This window comes from Scheffersomyces xylosifermentans, assembly GCF_036884685.1.
Source record: "Scheffersomyces xylosifermentans strain CBS 12540 chromosome Unknown RJT20scaffold_6, whole genome shotgun sequence".
Lineage (NCBI taxonomy): Eukaryota > Fungi > Ascomycota > Pichiomycetes > Serinales > Debaryomycetaceae > Scheffersomyces > Scheffersomyces xylosifermentans.
This window is the reverse complement of record NW_027042944.1, coordinates 1193488-1211863: the sequence shown is the minus strand read 5'-3', so window position 1 is coordinate 1211863 and position 18376 is coordinate 1193488. Positions and strand designations below refer to the sequence as shown.

General features: G+C 41.5%; 6 protein-coding genes across 6 annotated transcripts; 4 read left to right on the top strand and 2 right to left on the bottom strand. All coding sequences in view use genetic code 12, as the record gives it.

The window, feature by feature from the left end:
- Nucleotides 1–475: 475 nt before the first annotated feature.
- SMC3 (cohesin subunit) lies at nucleotides 476–4333 on the top strand. The gene has a single exon (XM_064920649.1). It carries the CDS (start codon nucleotides 574–576, stop codon nucleotides 4204–4206), a length of 3633 nt encoding a protein of 1210 aa, XP_064773259.1. The 5' UTR covers nucleotides 476–573; the 3' UTR covers nucleotides 4207–4333.
- Nucleotides 4334–5489: 1156 nt separating this feature from the next.
- Nucleotides 5490–5950, top strand: RJT20DRAFT_1018 (uncharacterized protein; the record flags this gene model as incomplete). The annotated part of the gene is made up of 2 exons (XM_064915667.1): nucleotides 5490–5585; nucleotides 5732–5950. 2 exons carry the CDS (start codon nucleotides 5490–5492, stop codon nucleotides 5948–5950), a joined length of 315 nt encoding a protein of 104 aa, XP_064773258.1.
- Nucleotides 5951–7354: 1404 nt separating this feature from the next.
- On the bottom strand, nucleotides 7355–9157 carry SES1 (serine--tRNA ligase). Its single transcript, XM_064920648.1, has one exon. The coding sequence runs from the start codon at nucleotides 8925–8927 to the stop codon at nucleotides 7542–7544; it is 1386 nt and encodes a 461-aa protein (XP_064773257.1). The 5' UTR covers nucleotides 8928–9157; the 3' UTR covers nucleotides 7355–7541.
- A 706-nt stretch (nucleotides 9158–9863) lies between these two features.
- RJT20DRAFT_55225 (uncharacterized protein) lies at nucleotides 9864–12042 on the top strand. The gene has a single exon (XM_064920647.1). The coding sequence runs from the start codon at nucleotides 10315–10317 to the stop codon at nucleotides 11695–11697; it is 1383 nt and encodes a 460-aa protein (XP_064773256.1). The 5' UTR covers nucleotides 9864–10314; the 3' UTR covers nucleotides 11698–12042.
- Nucleotides 12043–12806: 764 nt separating this feature from the next.
- On the top strand, nucleotides 12807–16349 carry RJT20DRAFT_129888 (uncharacterized protein). Its single transcript, XM_064917613.1, has one exon. It carries the CDS (start codon nucleotides 12882–12884, stop codon nucleotides 16266–16268), a length of 3387 nt encoding a protein of 1128 aa, XP_064773255.1. The 5' UTR covers nucleotides 12807–12881; the 3' UTR covers nucleotides 16269–16349.
- Nucleotides 16350–17919, bottom strand: RJT20DRAFT_129887 (uncharacterized protein). Its single transcript, XM_064917612.1, has one exon. The coding sequence runs from the start codon at nucleotides 17832–17834 to the stop codon at nucleotides 16506–16508; it is 1329 nt and encodes a 442-aa protein (XP_064773254.1). The 5' UTR covers nucleotides 17835–17919; the 3' UTR covers nucleotides 16350–16505.
- Between the last annotated feature and the right edge of the window lie 457 nt (nucleotides 17920–18376).

The window sequence follows — 18376 nt, the reverse complement described above, 5'->3', positions numbered from 1 at the left end:
TCTCCTCACAGCTGAGAATACTCCATTTTTTTCAACACTTTCATTCACTTGACTTCACCGGATCTCGACAGCTGCCAAACAAGTTAACTCCCCACAGGTCTCACATTTCCTTTTCTCTCATAAGATTTATTATTGTTTATACAATTACTGGCTCTGCACTTTTACTCTCCGTACACTTTCACTCCCCCGTATACTTTCACTCACCACTATTTCCATTCTCTGCCTTTCCTCCTCTCACTTCCTCCTCTCACTTCCTCCTCTCACTTCCTCCTCTCACTTCCTTCCCTCACTGTATCCACCACTTTCTTGAGTGCCATCCCCATCTCACTAATCTCAGCCTTCACACTAAACATTCAAAGATCTCACTCTCCTGCAGATTCCTCCGAAAAAACAAACAAACGCGTCTGGTCGTTTTTTACTGCCAAACGAGTTCTTAATTTCTGGTTTGGTACAAATGCTTCTAATTGTAATTACACGCTGAAGTATATAGAATATACTCTGCTATTCTGCTATATACATATATTAATTAATTGATATTGAGCAGAAAGACGTCGAGAAATTCTTTTTGCCAAGATGTATATCAAGAAAATCATCATTCAGGGATTCAAAACATACAAGAATGCTACTGTGATAGACCTCTTGTCGCCTCAACATAACGTCGTTGTGGGTCGTAATGGTTCAGGTAAGTCCAACTTCTTCTCCGCCATCAGATTCGTGTTATCGGACGACTACACACACATGACAAGAGAGGAGAGACAAGGATTAATCCATGAAGGCTCCGGAACCGTGATGTCTGCCTATGTGGAAATCATCTTCGATAACAGTGACGGCAGAATACCATTGAATAGAACAGAAGTATTGATCAGAAGAACAATTGGTTTGAAGAAAGACGATTACTCGTTAGACGGTAAATCCGCCACCAGATCCGATATCTTGAACCTTTTAGAGAGCGCTGGGTTTTCCAGATCCAATCCATACTATATAGTTCCTCAGGGAAGAATTACCAGTCTAACAAACTCCAAAGATGCAGACAGACTCGAGTTGTTGAAGGAAGTCAGTGGTGCAACCGTATTTGAGAATAAATTGAAAGAATCGGAAAAAGAAATGAAAAACTCCACCTACAAGAAACAAAGAATAGACGAGACTCTTGCCTCCATAGATGAGAGATTGTCTGATTTGCAGATAGAATCAGCAGACCTTAAGAAGTATCAGGGATTGGACAAGTCCAAGAAGGTGTTGGAATATAACTTATTCGATAGAGAGTTCAATGATTTAACATCGTCGATTGACGAGATAGAAGAAAAATATAATGCACTCTTATTAGAGTCTCAGCAGGATCTTCAGAACTTGGATAATCGTGAAAAATTATGCCAGGAATTAACTGACACTATAAACGAGTTGAAAATCTCTATAAAAGTATCCCAATTGACAAAGGAACAGTCTGACTTGGACTTCAACCAATTATTAAATATCGTCGCTGACAAAGAAGTAAAACTCAATGATATCAAGTCCAGCTTAGAATCCTCGCGTGAGACGACAGAAGAATTAGACCGCCAAATTGATCAATACAGAACTTTTATTGCACATCGCGAATCAGAAATCTCAAAATTAAAGCCAGAATTGGTGGAGTTACAATCTGAAGAATCTAGAGATAAGGAGGAATTAGTACAATTAACTTCGAAGCAGAGAGCTTTGTACTCCAAACAGAACCGCTTTCTGAAATTTAAAACAAGAAAGGAGAGAGACTCGTGGCTTAATAAAGAAATTTCTTCATTAAAGAAGGAATTGCAAAGAAAAGAAAATGATATCAACCAGTTGAATTCTGAATTGAAGAGCCAAGAAAGCGATATAAACGAGTGGAACGAGAAGATTGACAAGTTAAATGGTGAAATTCTCGATGGTTCTCACATGAGCGCAGTCAACCAATTGAAGGCATCTGTTACTGACTTGAAGATAAAGATTAATGAACTCAACGATAAACGTAAAATCTTATGGCGTGATGAAATCAGGTTCAGAAGTATACACGACTCAGTAGCCAATGATTTGAACAATGCAAATAACTTGGTCAATCAGACTATGGATAGATCACAGGCACAGGGTTTGGCTGCAGTGAGATCTATTGCAGCCAAGTTGAATCTCACAGACAATGTCTTCGGCCCTTTGGCATCATTGTTTAATGTGAGTGATAAATACAAAACAGCCGCCGAAGTTGTAGCAGGTAACTCTTTATTCCATGTGGTGGTTGACAATGATGACACTGCTTCATTGATCATGAAGGAACTAGCCAGAACCAAGTCTGGTAGAGTCACCTTTATGCCTTTGAATAGAATTGAGGTTTCACCGGTTGAATACCCTGATAGTAACGACCATCAATGCATTGCTTTAATTAAAAAATTGAAATATAACGATGCCAATGTGGGTAAGGCCATAACGCAGGTTTTTGGTAGAACTGTTGTTGTGGGCGACTTGCAGACAGGGGCGGAGTTGGTGCGGTCCTATAAGTTATCAGCCATCACCTTGGATGGTGATAGGGCAGATAACAGAGGTGTGTTGACCGGTGGTTTCAGAGACTATAAGAAATCAAGAATTGATGCATTAAAAATTCAAGCAAAGAAAAGAGGAGAATTAGAAAAGACTGATAGTGACTTGAAAGCATGTGTTGATGAGATTGAAGAAATAAATCAGAAGATCACTTCTATGAATAACGAATTACAGTTGAGTGTACGTGATTTGGACAAATTGCAGTTGGCTCAAGAACCTACCAAAATTCAATTATCGCAATTGACAAACAAGAAATTCAATGCAGAACAAGAGTTGGATATACTAAAAATCAACTTGAGTAATGTCCGAATCGCAAGAGATACTGCGTTGCTAAAGATAAAGCAGCACGAGTCTGAGTTGAATAGTGACTTTGCTCAATCTTTGAGTGACGAAGAACTTGAGGTATTAGAAAGCTTAACTAGACAAATAAATCTGGTGGAGACTCATTTGGATAAAATTGTTACCAAACTATCTGAATTTGAGACGCAAATCTCAGTTTTTGAATCAGAATTAGCCAATGACTATAAGCCAACTTTGGAGAAACTCCTAAGCCAACGCAGATCACTTGAGGATAGAAACGTAAATAGCTTTGAAGAGACAGAGTTGGAAAGGGAACTAGAGTCATTACATATTGAGTTGAACACTATACAAGCCAGAAATCAATCCGCCAACGATGAATTCAATAAGATTAGTAACGAAATCAGTACAAGTGAAGCTGCCTTGAAAAGGGCAAACGATCAGCAACTTCTGTTAATCAAGAAGTTGGAAAAATTCTCAAAATCTTCGGAGAAAATCTTAAATAGGAAAGCTATCTTAACAAATCGCCGTGAAGAAGTTCAAAAAAAAATCAGAGAATTGGGAGTCTTGCCAGAAGAAGCATTCCAAGCTTCTAATTATGATAAATTCACTTCTGACGATTTATTAAAGAAATTGAATAAGGTGAATGAGGAATTATCGAAGTATTCGCATATTAATAAGAGAGCTATGGAACAATACAATACGTTCACCAAGCAAAGGGATGAACTAGTCAAAAGAAGAGAAGAGTTGGATACCTCGAGTGATTCCATTGAAAGTTTAATCAAGAACTTAGAAACGCAAAAAGATGAAGCTATCAGGAAAAGTTTCCTGCAAGTTGCCAAAAGTTTCAACGAAATCTTTGAAACATTGGTACCTGCAGGGGTTGGAAACTTGATTATGCAGACCAGAGATGATGCAAATGCAAATGTCGATAATTACTCAGATGACGAAAACGAAGTCTCCAATCGAAGCTCGGAGTCTAGTATTGAGAACTACATTGGAGTTTCTATCTCAGTTTCGTTTAACTCCAAGTTTGATGAGCAACAAAGAATTGAACAGCTATCTGGAGGCCAGAAATCATTATGCGCCATAGCCTTGATTTTGGCTATTCAAAAATGTGATCCTGCTCCATTCTATCTTTTCGATGAGATAGATGCTAACTTAGATACACAATATAGAACAGCTGTTGCATCAATGATCCACTCACTCTCGTCCAAGGCGCAGTTCATTTGTACCACCTTCCGACCAGAAATGTTACAGGTCGCTGACAAGTTTTATGGAGTAATGTTCAGCAACAAAGTCAGTACGGTGTCGGAAATCAATCGTGAGGAGGCCATGAACTTCGTTGAGGGCCAGCAACCACGCTAGGTACCTGCAGTTATAGATTCGTATAGCTTTTATGATAATAAGTAATGACTAATTTGCTTCTGCTTGTAGACTCCAGATCCGGAGCGCTACCATTGTCTTCTACATAAGATCTGTTTCGGCTAAATCGAACATTTCTTGGCATATGCGTTTGTCTGCGCCATTACCACCAACGCTAGGTTATAATTAGAAATGGCTGCTTTAGTAGTACTAGAAACTTTGGAGAGGCTCCCCAACCGATCTCGGTTCGGAGATATATGCCACAGAACACATCGGCTTTACTTATGGTCACTCTACCGTTCCCTTGTCTTCCTAGCTGCGTGGCAGTGGAACGCGAGCTAAGCCCTGCGACTACAATATTGGGAGATAATTCTTGTTGTTGCGATGGTTACCGGATTAGCCAATCGCCGCTCACCATAGTGAACGAGCAGGAAAATGGTGTAGTACTTTGCTTTAGGATCTTGTACATTGCCTTACATCCTTTATAGAGGAGGAGTAATATTATACAGCAGCTGCTACTTATTTTTCCGTTGGTGCAGCGGACAGCCTTTGTCGTATTAAGGGGACAATCCTGTGAATCCTGTAACCATCATGACTACAGTAGTGAGCAACAGCCCATGATGACCATGTCCAAAGAGCTATAATTCTCTCGAGCCATTTGGAAACTCGTGGGTGACGGCCCGTCGATCGTGCATAAGTCACCGAATAATTAGGCTGCTGCTCCAATTTATAACCAACTCTAGTAATAATCAACAATCAATGATAGAATACCTCGACTATCTATTTATGCACGTCGCACGTGATCTCTGTTCCTAATGTGAAATTTACCATGACGTCGAGAAGGGCTGAGACGGCGAAGGAAATCATAAACAGAGCATAATTCGATAGTTGTCACTTTCTATAAAATAAAGTAGAATTCCCCTTTTGTTTTGTTAATAGGCGCTTTCTTTTTTTTTCCTACAGTTTCGTTTTTCCTTTTGAACCTACTCATTAGAATATAACTTGGCAATGGTATGTAGTACAACAGTACTGTTGGAGTATGACTCGAACAGACTGATCTGGTCCCAATCCTTCCAACCATTGACCATAGAAACCTGCCGAAAATTGGTGTCTGTCTAGTTTTTTTACCCAGCGATGCACCAGTGGATAGTAATTGGCCCACGACTAGTGATCTTGTCTCACCCGAAATCCTACGAATTGTAAAAGTGGTCCCAGTCTGCGTGATGATGATTTGCTACAGCCTCTATATCAGGCCCGTCGACTAAGTTCCCAATGGCCTGTTCCCAATGGCCTGTTCCCTTGCGGAGAATGTGTACTCGAAGACCGGGATTCTTGATACTTCTCACCAATCTTTAGGAGCCGATGAAGTGGAATTTTCAGGAGTATCAGTTGCGGCATGGGTGTTTTCTCGGGGGCCGCTGCCAAGCACGATCTGGTAGTGACGATCTAGGCCTAATTAGTGGAGAGAAGACGATGAATCTCAGGATATAATTAGAAGAAAATTATGTAATACTAACAAGTTGTCTAGTCTTACAACTACCAACAGCAACAGGGTCCTCCACCACAAGGTTACTACCAACAGGGCCCTCCACAACAACAATACTACCAACAACAACCTCAGCCAATGTACGTTCAACAGCAACCACAAAAGAGTGGAGGAGGATGTTGCTCCACTTTCTGTGGTTCCTGTGCTGCTCTTATCTGTTGTTGCTGCGCCGAGGAATGTCTTGATCTGTTGTGTATGTAATCCAATAATCCATTCTAGGACATTTGCTGTACCATAGAAAGTTTTTTGCATTGGTCTTGTTCTTTTTGCATTTTCGCAGCAAAAGTGTCAATCAAATAGCTAGTTTCCGAACACCGTAGTAATATTAGATCATTATTTCACAATGTGTTATGGTGGTTGCAAGGGGAGAGAGAAGTTTCCTTTTACATAAGCTCTAATTATTCAATGTACAACTACGAAGACTTTAGAAGAAGTTGTTGAATTAGGATGTAGATTTCAATTATAGATAATCAATTGTGTAAAACTAAATGGTGTGTTTACTGGGTGCAAAATTAGGGATCAGATTGGACTGACCATGCTACTATTGAATAGGCATGGATTTAAAAAATAAATAATAGAATACGGCTGGGAGCATTAGGATTTTGTGGGGATTTTATGGGTCTTTACTCCGTTGCCCTTCTCAATTCCACATGTCGTCTCTCTGTGCCAACGAACTCTTAGGTAATATATTGACTATCCTTGTCATTTCGGTATCTTGGGATAATTAACGAGTTATCAGTAGAATATTCCTTCAATGCTTCAAAAAAGCTCTTAGTCCTGAGCCTGAGCTCGTACCGACTAGATTAGTAGGACAGATCATGCAAGTCGGGTATACATGGCAATGGACCCCCAGTGGACCCAATTCAGTCATATTCCATTCTGAGCCATCAACAATAGTTCCGTGAAAATAGGGTCCGTGCAGAATTTCGTTATTGCGATGCTCCCGCAGAAACGAAGTGTCTATGGCTCCTGCGAGAGAAGCTTTGTTTAAGCAAGGGGTCCCCCTCACAAAAGTATGGTATTTTTGTAGTTGGAAAGTATACAAGGGCAATGGCTAAGGGAGGTCCTAACAATAAGTAAATAATTCGATTATTGTAGTCTCGTTAGTATCCTCCTTGTGTTGAGCTCAAACACAACCCACAAGTGAATATGACAATCAAGTTCCCAATTAGCGAGGTGTCGCTTCCTGTGCAATTAGGATGTCCCAGACAACACCCGAAACAGTTGGTACAATCAGCACAACAGTCACTACATTGACTGTCATTTGCTTTCAACGGCTGTGAGATGTCTGATTCCTGTAATGACTGTGATGAAGACGTATTTCGGGATGTAAACGATGGTGGAGAAGTACCGCTGTACGATGGTGGTCGTTCCAAGGGTTGCTCGGCCTTGTGAAAAGGTAAGTCTACAGCAGGCATTCAATACGACTTCGAGGGTTTGTATTTTACGATAACCTGGGACAACAGAATACCTTTACAGTGTATCTTCCGTTCAGATACGTCTGACTACGGTTCAAATGGTTTATAATTTACACTAGTCTTGTTTCAAGCTAATTTGAAGCCATTATCATTACTAGGCTATGTGCGGTCTGACAGTTACCAATGTCATTCTGAAAATTACGCATGTGATATATACCAATCAGGTAATTAACGAAGGGGTTCCAAGATTGCTACAGTTTAAAAGTTAATTGCAACCGTTTGTCTGCAGAATTTATGACTATATTAACATTGATGCCTCAGAGTCGCTCAGTTTATACAAATATACGAATATGGCTCTATAAGCATTGAACTAGTTAGTTCTTGGCGGCCTTTTTCTTGTTAGAAGTAGAATTCTTTGGCAATTCCTTGACATAAGGAATGAACTCTGGCTCACCAGGAATGTACTTTCTCAAAACCTCTGGGACAACCAAACCGTCTTCCTTTTGGTAGTTTTCCAAGATACAACACAAAGCTCTTTGGGTGGCAGACAAGGTGGAGTTCAAACAGTGAACGTACTTCTTCTCAGTTTGGTTCTGTTGCTTAATACCACATCTTATCTCTAAGTTACGGGATTGGTAGTCGGTACAGTTGGAACAAGAAACCAATTCCTTGTATTCCTTTTGGAATGGGAACCAAGCTTCCAAATCGTACTTCTTAGCAGCAGCGTTGTTCAATTCACCGGAAACAATTCCAACGACTCTGTATGGCAAACCCAAGGACTTGTAGAATTCTTCGGATAAACCGATCATTCTGTCAAATTCTTCCCAGGACTTTTCTGGCTCAGCCAAGACAAATTGCTCAATCTTCTCGAAGGCGTGGACTCTGAAAATACCCCAAGCATCTTTACCGTGAGAACCAGCTTCTCTTCTGAAACAAGAAGAGTAACCAGCATATCTGACTGGCAATTGTTCAGCTGGGGACTCGAACCACTCGCCAGCGTGGTAAGCAGAAATTGGTTGTTCGGAGGTAGCAATCAAATACTTCTCATCTTCACCGTCGATGACCTTGTACAATTCTTCGTCGAACTGGGACAATTGAGCGGTCTTGGCCATGACGTCCTTGTTCATCATAACTGGAGCCTGCAATGGGGTGTAGTCATTCTTGGCTAAGAAAGACAAACCGTAGTTTATCAAGGCTTGGTTTAAGAAAACACCATAGTTTCTCAAGAAGTAACCACGGTGACCAACGATTCTGACACCTCTTTCTGGGTCGTAACCATCCAATCTCAATAAGATCTCGTGATGAGACAAAGTAGCTGGGGCACCGGTGGCAGCAGCAACTTGACCAACTTCGTAAGATTCTGGCTTCCATGTTCTGACAAGCTCATTGTTCTCTTCATCTTGTGAGTCGACCACGGAATCGTGGACAATGTTACCAACTTGGTTGACTTTGAAACGTAAGTCAGCGTCAGCCTTGACTTCGTGTTCAATTAAGGCCTTCTTCTCTTCAGCCAACTTGTCCTTCTGGGCGACCAATTCGCTGGCGTCTTCCTTGGCCTTAAATTTCTGGCCGATTTGCTTCTGGATGGCGTTGATTTCCTTGTTTTTAGCGTCCAAGTCGAATCTGATCTTGGTCCATTCCTTGTACTCGTTGATAATCTCATCGACAAGCTCGACTGAGTCACCTCTCTTCTTCTGCGAGATCTTAATTTTGTCGGGTTCTCCTCCCTTTTCTACGAGAAATGCGTTAATGTCCAACATTCTGACTTTCTGGTGGTGTAGAGTCTATTTCTACCGCTGTGGTATATATGCCTACCTAACTTCAGATGTGGTAACTTCTTCTCTTCATTCATCACTCTGTTCTTAATGGTGCCAGAGGTTTTTTTCATCCAAAAAATTTCAGTGGCTTATATGGAGGAGCGAGCCCTTTTTAGTTATGAGACAGAGACAGAGACGGAGAGTGGTGTATAAAATGTCAGGTTGTTCTGTTGAGAGAGGTGGTGAAAAATGAGGGATGGAGTGATTGGAGTGGTAGTGGTGAAGTGATGAAGTGGTGTCATGGATATAAATTAGGGAAAGTGTTGTTAGAGAGAGAATTGGAGAAATGTGTTAGGAGAAAGGAATTGGTAGCGAAGAGACGAGTTTATGTGTCATTGTAACATCACTAGTGCATTGTGTTACTGTGTAGTTGGTTATCATTGTACGGTAATCTGTATTCTGTTCATATTGTATGTGTTGAAGTGTGAGATGCTACGTTTGGCGGTTGAGGAGGATTCTTTATTCGCAGCGGTGCGACTGAAATGGTGAGACTTTCTACTGTGTGCAATGTGTAGGGAGAGAGTGAACCTTTACTGAGACTATACTGTGAGAAACCTGTGTCCATTAGTGAGAGTACTGATATGGCTCTTTAGGGAGATATAGAGTAAGATAGTTGTGAGACAGTGAGACGGTGAGACAGTACTAGAGTAATGAAAGTAATGAAAGTAATGAGACACTGAATAAGACAGTAGTGAGACTGGTACTAAGAGTGATGAGAGTGATGAGACACTACTGAGACACTACTGAGACACTACTGAGACACTACTTACATAGTTGAAGTGTCATCACCAAAGCTCCCCCTACAGCGTGTATGACTTTAAGCAAGTGAATGCAAAAAAATATCTTAAATTAACTTTGAGCATGATGCACCCTCTACTTCTTTGAACTTCTCTAGAGACTTAATTATACAGATTTAGGTTATCTGTATTAAAGTTATCGATAATCTAATTTCTGCATACCATTTCTCTGCCACATTGTTTTCGGAGTTGTTTCTTTTCGGCTTTGCATTGACATATTATGTGCATTTGAAGTATTTTATATGATTAATACTTCGTAGGTAATACTTCAAACGTACAGATTATCAGTATTTGATACGATATATCCGAATTGATATTGGGTTAAGTTTGACATCTGCCACGATATACAATTGCCATTGAATAGTATCGCTTTACTAGTTTTGCTTGATTTCAGGTCACCCTGTAACTTCAGTTTTGTCGTTACTTCCCTCTTTGCAATCTTCCTTGCTGCATTCTGCATTGCTATTTTAAATTCTTACCTTTGCCACATCAATTGCCAAGTCAGAATCATTCCACGAGTACACTGATATGATATGCAATCTCTTCTCTTGGATCGTGCCATCGGAAAAGTAGCGCCGTTGGAGTTTGCCACAACCATCACTGAATCATTCTACTCCATCCTCCAACAAAATGCACAACGAGACGTGTTTCCGCTAAACTGCCACAATAGTGCTGCTGTGAATAGTCTTTCGTTGGAATCAGACGACTACCAGTACCTCTTAAGTGGCTGTGCGGACTCCTCGATTAAGTTGTGGGATTTGGGCAACCAGGAAACGGTTGGTCAAGAGGATGCGGTAGCGTCAAAGCAGCATTCAGAATACGATGTCTATGATTATGACCATCCAATATCGACATATTCTAATGTAGCCACAATACCGCGAAAGTCTGCCCACACCTTCGGAATTTCCGCTGTTCAATGGTGGCCATATGATACGGGGATGTTTGTTTCTGCTTCGTTTGACCATACAGTCAAAATTTGGGATACAAATGAATTGACACCGGTGCATTCCTTTGATTTGAATAACCGTGTATACGCCATTGATCTTTCAGGGAGCGAGTCACCGAATGGCCTCACCTCCACTGCTTTAGTTGCTGTGGGGAGCGACCAGCCCTTCATAAGATTGTTAGACTTGAGGTCCACGTCAAGTGCTCATACTCTTACGGGGCATATGGGAAAGACCCTTTGCGTTAAATGGCATCCTCTCAACCCCAATTTACTATCCTCGGGTGGCTTTGATGGAGAGGTGAAGATATGGGATATACGCAGAAGTAAGAGTTGCTTGGCGCGTCTTGACATGCTCCGAACCAATAATCTGGGTAGTAGCTCAGATAATCTTACGAAGACTTCGGTAAAAGCGCATCTGGGTCCAGTTAATGGCTTGGTTTGGAATGAGCAAGGAACTGTGTTGTACACTGCTGGTAATGACGACAAAGTTCGTGTATGGGATATGATCTCATCGTTGGCACCGCCCATCAACAAGTTAATTAACTTTGGACCGCTAACACGAAACAAGTATCCCCAGACAATTCCGATCATGCTCAATTCCAATTATGAGAGTGAATTGCAATATCTTTTGTTTCCTTCTGATAATAGCGATGTTTTCATATTTCGTACCATAGACGGAAAGATGGTGTCACGGCTCACACGTAAGGGTTCAAAGAACAGTGGTCGAACATGTTCCATGGTGAGTGGTGGTCCCTTTACTGGTAAGTATTTCTGTGGAACTATTGACGGTGAGATCCTCAGCTGGTCTCCTCATTGGGAGCAGCCATCTCTAGAGGAGATTATTGAGGAATCCTACGAGGTCGAGTCTACTGCTGAAGATGTTTTGGGCAAAAGGCTACTTGTACAAGAAGCCCGTCGGAATCTCGAATCTGACCCGTACTTCCAAAAACAGCCTCTTGCTGAGGTATGAACGAATACGAGATATCTGGTATATCGACTGGTTATAGATTACATATGATATGGCAAAATGTATGTAAAGACGTCGATTTCGGTAAAGATCATAATATTTCCGGTTTATAGAACGATGCCAAAAGCTGATAACCGCATAAATTGGAATTCTGTATTGGTTTTCTATCAAAACCTTCCTAATCCTACATTCATTTCAGAAGCAACCTATATTGAATTCTTGTTCAAGAGTCATTAAACTTGCCATTAAGAAATAATTGAAACTACTGAGGATCAAGTCTCATATAATTTAAAGCATAAACTATAATTAACAGAGTAACAATAATTACTCATAGATTTTTCAAAAAAAGCATAGCAGAGGACCATATGGATTTTGACACACTCACCTCCTTACTCCTCCTCTCATTTTTAGATCTAAATCACGCCGTTATGTAATGCATTCTAGAGAGGGAAATATCCACTGCCCTCTTCCCTAACCCATTCTCCACAAAGAATAACATTTTGCAATCGTTTTCCTGCACGTGACTTTTCTTCCCCTATAGAGAATCTGTAGTAAGGCTTGTGAGAATTACAACGTAATTACAGGATCCCCTACATTGATGCTAACATATGCTGTCTAGACAACATATGAATAACAATTATAAATGTAGTACGATTTGGCTGAGTAGAGGATATTGTAGATAACACCAGTCCTATGATAACGCGCTGTGTGGATAGAGAGTATGCCAGCCTCAAAAAATCGGAATTGAATTACATTCGCTTCCTTTTCTGTTCCACTTCTGTTCCTATTCTCTTCCTATATTTCTATTCTCCTATTTTACATATGACCTATTCTTCTATTCTCCTATTCTCGTCTCCTCCTATAATGTTTCCTCTCTTTCTAACTCTCACTCTTTTCTGTCTCACTCTCTACTATTTTCTCACTCTCACTTTCTCACTCTCTCACTCTCTCACTCTCTCACTCTCTCACTCTCTCACTCTCTCACTCTCTCACTTTTTCTCACTCGTTTCCTTTTCACGTGACCCAACTTCCCCTTTCGATTATTGTTTTTTCTTTCGGTGCGTCTTTAAAAACTGTTTTACAACAAAAGGGATAGTTGAACAGTGGATTGTTGTTGTGGTAGAAGTCCATTATACTGTAGGCAAAAACGTTGAGTCATCATCACCCAGCATCAGCTCCCTCCGGCCATGGCAAAGATAAAGTTGCAGGTACTCCTTGTGCCTGCGTACTTCGCAAACGTCCCTTCTGCCGCGGTTGATCCCCACTTGACCAAGCGGTTTCTTCATCTTGCTGACCCCGATATCCAACTAGGACACATCGACATCGATATCGCCAACAGATACCGCAAATTGTACCCGGAAGAAGACCCCTTGGAGATCGAAAAATTGCAAGACAATGACAATTGCGATTTGGACCCAGCGTTCCTCATCAGAGACATCTTCAACGCCGGAGATGTATTGAGAATCATTGTTCGTAATCAATTCTTGGAGACGAACAGTGTAACGGCCACTCCAATGATGGCCAAGTCATTCGACTTACCCCAGAGCACACCATTGTATCCAGTGCTCCCCAACTACAACAATTCATTGATCGCTCCTAGCAGCCATAGACAACCCAACGAGTTCTTCAATAGAGCCAATCATGGCTTAATTCAGAGCTCTTCCAAGTACCCTTCATACCCAGAAAGTCCACAATTGACGGTGACAAAGGCCAGAAGGCGCTCGGGAACAAATAATGAGGTCGATGATAGTAACATTTCGCTTCCTCCGCCAGATACCCGCAACAACCGTGTGATACCTACAAAGAGAAATGAGTCTTTTCGTGGCTCAACCATTCCAGGACGCAGAATCACCTCCGGAATGCTCAATATCCCAGCTCATTCACAAGCAGATAGAGATCTGCTTATGTATACTCGTTCTCGAGAACCAATTGACTTGTCTCACTCGTACACTGACGAAGAAGATGAGGTGGATGGTGATAACGATGAAGTATTGAGGCGCGAAGTGAAAGTTGTGCCTCCTCCGGAACCAGTCAAGGCTAAGAGAGGGCGTAAACCGAAGAAAAAGCCTGTGGTTGAGCCTGCAACCACCTCAACTGTTGCAACAGCTACACCTGCTGTCGTAGTGGACCCCTCAAACCCCCCTAAAAGGAAAGTGGGCAGACCGAAGAAAATAAGGCCCAACGAAACCAATGATGATTCGAAGGCTGCAGAGATTTCGCGATCAGAGATCATAGAGATTTTTAAGAATAATATGTCTACAACTACACCCAATAAACTAGCAAAGGAGAAGGAAAATACTCAATCTGCAGCTACGCCAAGAGATGACTCTCTTGCTAAAAATCCCTCTAAAACTGCTCTTATCAAGTCCTTAGAAATAACCATGAATGATACACCCTCTTCCAGAAAGTCTAGAACAGCAAAAAAGATAGGTTCAAAAGGTGATTCAAGTCATAAGGTCACCAAACCTGTCTCAAGAAAGCATTCAGTGGCTCCAGAGACAGCCAAATTAGCCAACAAAGCCTTTGAACTGTCCTCAAAATCCAATGAGATTGAATCATCCAAAAGTCTGGTCAATTCCAAAGGTACTTCTAATCCGGCATTCCATATTTCTCTGACAGGTTCAGAACTGTCAATTATCAGAGAATCAAATCTGGACGATGCTTCTAAAACAAATGGTAAAACGTCCAGAAATGCAGATTCTGATGATGAAGTTTATGTCGATCTGTCGCTGACGTTAGGAAGATTGTTCTTAAAGATGAAGAATTTCGAAGAGAAGGTCAAGTCGCATTCGAAAGATGGTACTCTGTATCCAACTAAGATGACACCTATTCCTCACAATGAAGACCATGTGATTAAGTCGACCATTTTGAATCCATCGATTAACCTTGTGGTTCATCTGCGAAGTCCTCAAGACAAGCCAGTCAAGGTCCCTGCAAGACGTGGACGTCCACCAAAGAATGGACCAAAAAATTTGAAGAAACCTGGAAAAACTGCTGCTTCACCCAAAGTGCGCTCAAGCACTAAGACTAAGGTGGAAAAGGCGCCAAAGAGTACTAAGGCTCAAAAGGATATAAGCATAACAGAAGTCAACACTACAGATGGAGGGCCAAACGCAGATGAGAATAATTCCAATATCTACCCCTTTGACGAAGATACTTCGTTTAACCTAACAAACAAAGTTGTTGACCAAGTACCTGATAGAAAGCTATTACAGGAAGCTGAAATCATCACAGTAGATCAAGAACAAGGTACTCCCGTTACTGACAGGAAATACAACAAACCAAGTATTCCTATACAAGATGCGCAACCACATTCCAATGTTGTGATCGATACAATTGATGTAACATCTACAACTTCTCCTGATCTCCATAGAACTAGTCCCGTACAAACGCCCAAAATTCAAGCCATCACGAATCAATCGCCACAGAAAGCCATATCTACAAGCTCATTCTTTGGACCCACTCCAATTACTCGTGAGTCCGATTCATCTCGTCCTGAGGCAAAGGCCACCCCTGTGACTGTAGCTGATATTATCGCAGTCGCCGATTCACCTCTTCAAACGAGACCCAGTGATGTACCCAGCACTACATTTTCAATCCCCAAGGGTAACGGTTTGCACGCGGTAGAATCAAAGGTTGTAGATTCTGGAGTCGCAAACGGTGATTCCAATGAAGGGGCCATAGTAATGACGAGTGCTCCACCGAGCGCAAATGGAGTTACTGAACCTCATAAAAACTTAACTCCTGTTTCTGTAAGGACTAGTGAAAGGGAATTCGTATACTCTCCGAGTTACAATGAATTCAGATTCCTGCCTCCATATGCGAAGTCTGCATCATCTACAGCTACTACTACTACTACCACCACTGCAACCGCAAAGAGTGCCACTAAGAGATTGACTGAGCATGACAGGATCAAGGAAAGAGCAGCGGCTAAGTCTCAGAGTTTGAAAAGCAAAGCCAACGGATCTAAGTCAAAGAAGAGAACCGTTGATGACTCATCTTCCGGTGGGTCAAGTGATGATGAGGGATCCTCAGACTCAGAAGCTGAGTCACATAAGAGACCTCGGTTGGTGGCATCTATTCCTTCTCTTTTGCGGAGATCACAGTCGCCAGTGACTTCAGTAGTCTCTAAACTCAATCACATTGTGGAAGCTGCTCCCAGACAAGCATTGGGTGCTTCTCGACCACCAGTTGGCCCAGGTGCAACAGCCATCTTGAACAAGTCGCCCAACACAGCTGCTACGATTCTCCAACCTCTTGAGAAAAGTACAATAAAGAAGCCTATCTTGTCATCCTTGGATGACCTTGCTAGCCGTGGAGTTCCAGAAGTGAAAGAAACCACCCCAAAGCCAAGAGAAGGAACTCCAGGAGACGTTGCTAAGAAGATAACTCTTTTTGATGACGATTCCGAAATTGAAAGTGAAAGCAGTGAGGACTCAGGAAGTGATGACAATTATAGTAGCAGCGATAGCGATGATAGTAATGAGAAGTCTGAGAAGTTCCTCAATTCTAAGAAGATGGTTGCTAAAAAGTCTAAAGCGAAGAGAAACTTGCTCAGTAGCTTGAAGAGATAGGGCTGTGTCCAATAATGTGTGTATAATAGTACGGGGTGTATATTTTAAATTTATCTAGATTAATGTATAAAATAATGTAACAATACCAAATAAAAAAAAGCTTTTCAAAGGAGTAATAATCTTTTGCTAATTGTAGGGTAGTGAATTGAATGGTGACACTGGAATAGATGTGAACAACTTAAAAGTCACTTTTTAATAGAATTTTGTGAATTGAATTTCGTTAATAACTTCTCATATTTACTTGTGGTGCAAGTTTCTTCCTAAGATTCCCGTAGTCCATATCCTGTAGCTTACATCTGGTGGAAGCACCTTCGTAATTACCTGTAAGATACTGCTATATATTTCAGCGATGAACCTCTCTGCAACCTCTGGCTGTTCAAGAACTAAGGCAGCCATGTAAGATTCAAAGTAATCTCCAAGGAATTCCTCTTCATAAACTCTGGTTTCATCGGCATCCATATCCGGGTGCAATCTTCCGGTGTGCAAGCATAAAAGGTAATCGTTGGCTAATCTGTCGGCGACAACTGCATCATCCAACCCATGGTGCAAGTTGTAAGTTACAGTCAACTTAGACAATAAGGTGTTTGTGGCCAAGATCGTTCTTAACATATGGTAGGTGTTGTTGCTGACATACTTGGTTCCCTCCTTGCAGAGGTCATAAATTAGCTTAGACGACTCGTGGGCTAAGAAAAGGTCACCAAGGCCATCCAAGAAAGAAAGCTCGTACTTCAAAACGCTGTATTCCCTTGGGTCCAAGTCGTAGCCCAATTCAGTCAACTTCTTTGCAAAAGAGTGCTTTGGAATTAAGAGCATTCTGTAGTACTCCTTATGCATCAATGCCTTTACCAAAAGCTCTCTGTTGTGAACCTTTGGTAATGGTGGCAAGTATACCTTCATGTCCTGAGTTTCGTGGAACATAATGTACCTTCTACTCTCATCAATGTTGTAAAGCTTATCGTAGTTAATTGATACGGTCTCATAGTAGTTCTTGATTAGTTCCAAGACCGCCAGATCTTTTGCATCGGGGATACTAGCACTTCGCACAAAGAGTCTCTTGTTTCTTGCAGCCAAGTACATATCTATTATCTTATCGAGGACCTTCTCAACCTCATCTTCGCGATAAGCCTGTGACAAATAGCCAAAGATAATATACAACCAGTTTCTTAGAGCCAAATGATGGTCGGAAAATGTCATTGCATCCTCGCTGTTTAAAATGGAGCCATTGGACGTAAGGAAGTCCTTTAACTGCTGGGAGGAATCATTCTTGCTATCCGTCAATTCCTTTCTAATGAACGAGGTGAGATCAAACACCAATTCCTTGACTATGCCTCCGCCGCCGCCTACTATGAGGTGCTTAAAACGGGGATATGACTTGAGCTTGACAAGATCGCAGCCCAAGCTCAGATAGTGATACTTAACGAACTTGTCTGTCTGGAGCAATGTGTTAAGCTGGGAAGGAATTAACATCGCCTGTTTTGAGTTGTAGCGCTTGCTCATATGATGAGCGTGTGAGTGTGGGGATGAAGACACTGACATTCTGTTTCTGGCGGAAACCGTTCTTATCATCGGAAAGCTCAATTGGGATCACAGAGGGTATAAATAGAGTAAGACAGTCACAACTCAAGTAAACAGACATCCGAGTTTCGTGAATGTATACAACAGAAATAAACATGACACACGTTTAGGATCAGGGACCTTATTTGCGTCCTAATGATGACTGACTGATAAGCGCGCTCACGTTGCTGCTGAGAATTACTATTATAAGCGAGAATGTAAGTGTAGTGCAGGAATGGGGTAGGGTGCAAAAAAAAACGAGTGAGGTACGGTTTGTTAGTGCATAGTGAGAGAGTTGAGAGACTGTGAGTAATGAGTAGTGAGTAGTGAGTACGAGAAATGAGTTTTGAGCAGTGAGAATGGGGTGAGTCACTGAAAGAATGAATGGAATGAGTAAGTGAGAAGAGAGAGAGTGTGCGTATTCATTAATTAACATTAATCTTTTATATTTAATGACTATGAGTGTGAGAAAGCAGCACAATTAGAGAATGTTCGAGTTCAAGAAAGAAAGAGAAAGCGAGAGAGATAGATGTAGAAACCGCTGAGTGAGTCAT